The sequence below is a fragment of the Antrostomus carolinensis genome, unplaced genomic scaffold (genome assembly GCF_000700745.2).
Source record: "Antrostomus carolinensis isolate BGI_N321 unplaced genomic scaffold, ASM70074v2 C13291122, whole genome shotgun sequence".
NCBI classification, from domain to species: domain Eukaryota; kingdom Metazoa; phylum Chordata; class Aves; order Caprimulgiformes; family Caprimulgidae; genus Antrostomus; species Antrostomus carolinensis.
This window is the reverse complement of record NW_010355011.1, coordinates 1-1432: the sequence shown is the minus strand read 5'-3', so window position 1 is coordinate 1432 and position 1432 is coordinate 1. Positions and strand designations below refer to the sequence as shown.

Below are 1432 nucleotides of genomic sequence, written 5' to 3'. Positions count from 1 at the left end.
TTTGTGCCTGGGGTTGCCCCGACCCAGGTGATAATTCATTCCTTTTGCTTTATCTATGTATCAATAAGGCAGCATAGCTGTGTCTTGTCCTGGAGAACTGGACTTGGCTTATACCCCTCAGCAGGGACCTCCTGTTGTTTATTTCGTGTACCTATAGGCAGTTTCTCCATCCGTATGGGCCTATATGCGCTTACACATCGAGCCTGTGCGCTGTACACCCTGTGTAGGCATGGCTGCAAATTTCCTCCTGTTTATAAATGTGTGTCAGAATATTTTCCACTAATCCCAATCTTGTAGAAAATTTTGGAATCGATGGTTGATTTGTGGTTTCAGGTAAGATCAGCTTATAGACTCTTAGGATATTGAGGGGTTCTTCTCACCATTTCCCTTGTCATCCCCTTTCAGCGTGAGTGCATTTCTGTTCACATTGGCCAAGCCGGAGTTCAGATCGGCAACGCCTGTTGGGAACTCTTCTGTCTGGAGCACGGCATCCAGCCAAACGGCACCTTCATCGACCAACCCAGCTATGATGACTCTTTTGCCACGTTCTTCCGAGAGACAAGGTCTAGGAAATACGTGCCCCGCGCTATTATGGTGGACTTGGAGCAAACTGTAATAGGTGAGTACAGAACTACTCTTGGAAAACAGAAATGAATTAACTCTTCTGGGTGCCAAAGTTCAGATCACTGAATAGCAGGACAATGTCCTTACTATTAGGCATGATCCCAACACGCAGGCAAAATGTAGATTTTAAGTTTTTAATACCAGATATTACTAAAAGTTCTGTTATTCTCGGTGAAAAGATGAAAACTGGACTGCACTCGGCCATGGGTGCACTACTACTAACTTATCAAATCAGAAGTTTACTATTGTTTAAACCTCCACTGGTTATGACTACAATTTAGCTTTCTTAGATTCCTTTCTGCTCTTTCTTTGTGGTGCTATTTTTCCTTTGCTAACTGATGGAAAATGTTTTCCTTGCATTCAGATGTAAGATAGGAGCATGAAGAATCAAACTGACAGATTTTCAGGGGAAACTACTGTTTTACTCTTTCAAATCTCCTCTTTTTCTAGTCATTGCCCTGAAGGTTCTGATGGATCTTTAGCTGATCAGTATATAGAGCTGAAATTTTACCACAGCACGGCACAGCTCTCATTTGATAAATTAATTCATTTGTATAACACAGCAAGTTAGACTTGGAGCAGAGTCCACTTCATTTTTTTTTTCACAACTGTGAACATCTCAGATGATTCTCCTCACGTCTGTACTTTGTTTTTCAATATACACATCTTCCATGCCACTTTTTGCAAACATAAAATGCTCCTTGGCAAATGATCTCTTCCAAGCTTATGCTTTTTCTCTCTTGTTCAGATGAAGTGCGGACTGGCACCTACCGTCAGCTTTTCCATCCAGAACAGTTGATCACTGGAA

At 41.8% G+C, this 1432-nt stretch overlaps 1 protein-coding gene across 1 annotated transcript; it reads left to right on the top strand.

The window, feature by feature from the left end:
* Positions 1-405: 405 nt before the first annotated feature.
* LOC104531659 (tubulin alpha-2 chain-like) lies at positions 406-1429 on the top strand (the record flags this gene model as incomplete). The annotated part of the gene is made up of 2 exons (XM_029087135.1): positions 406-619; positions 1373-1429. Coding segments are annotated over 2 exons (271 nt in total), but the record flags the coding sequence as incomplete, so codon positions are not given.
* Positions 1430-1432: the final 3 nt, after the last annotated feature.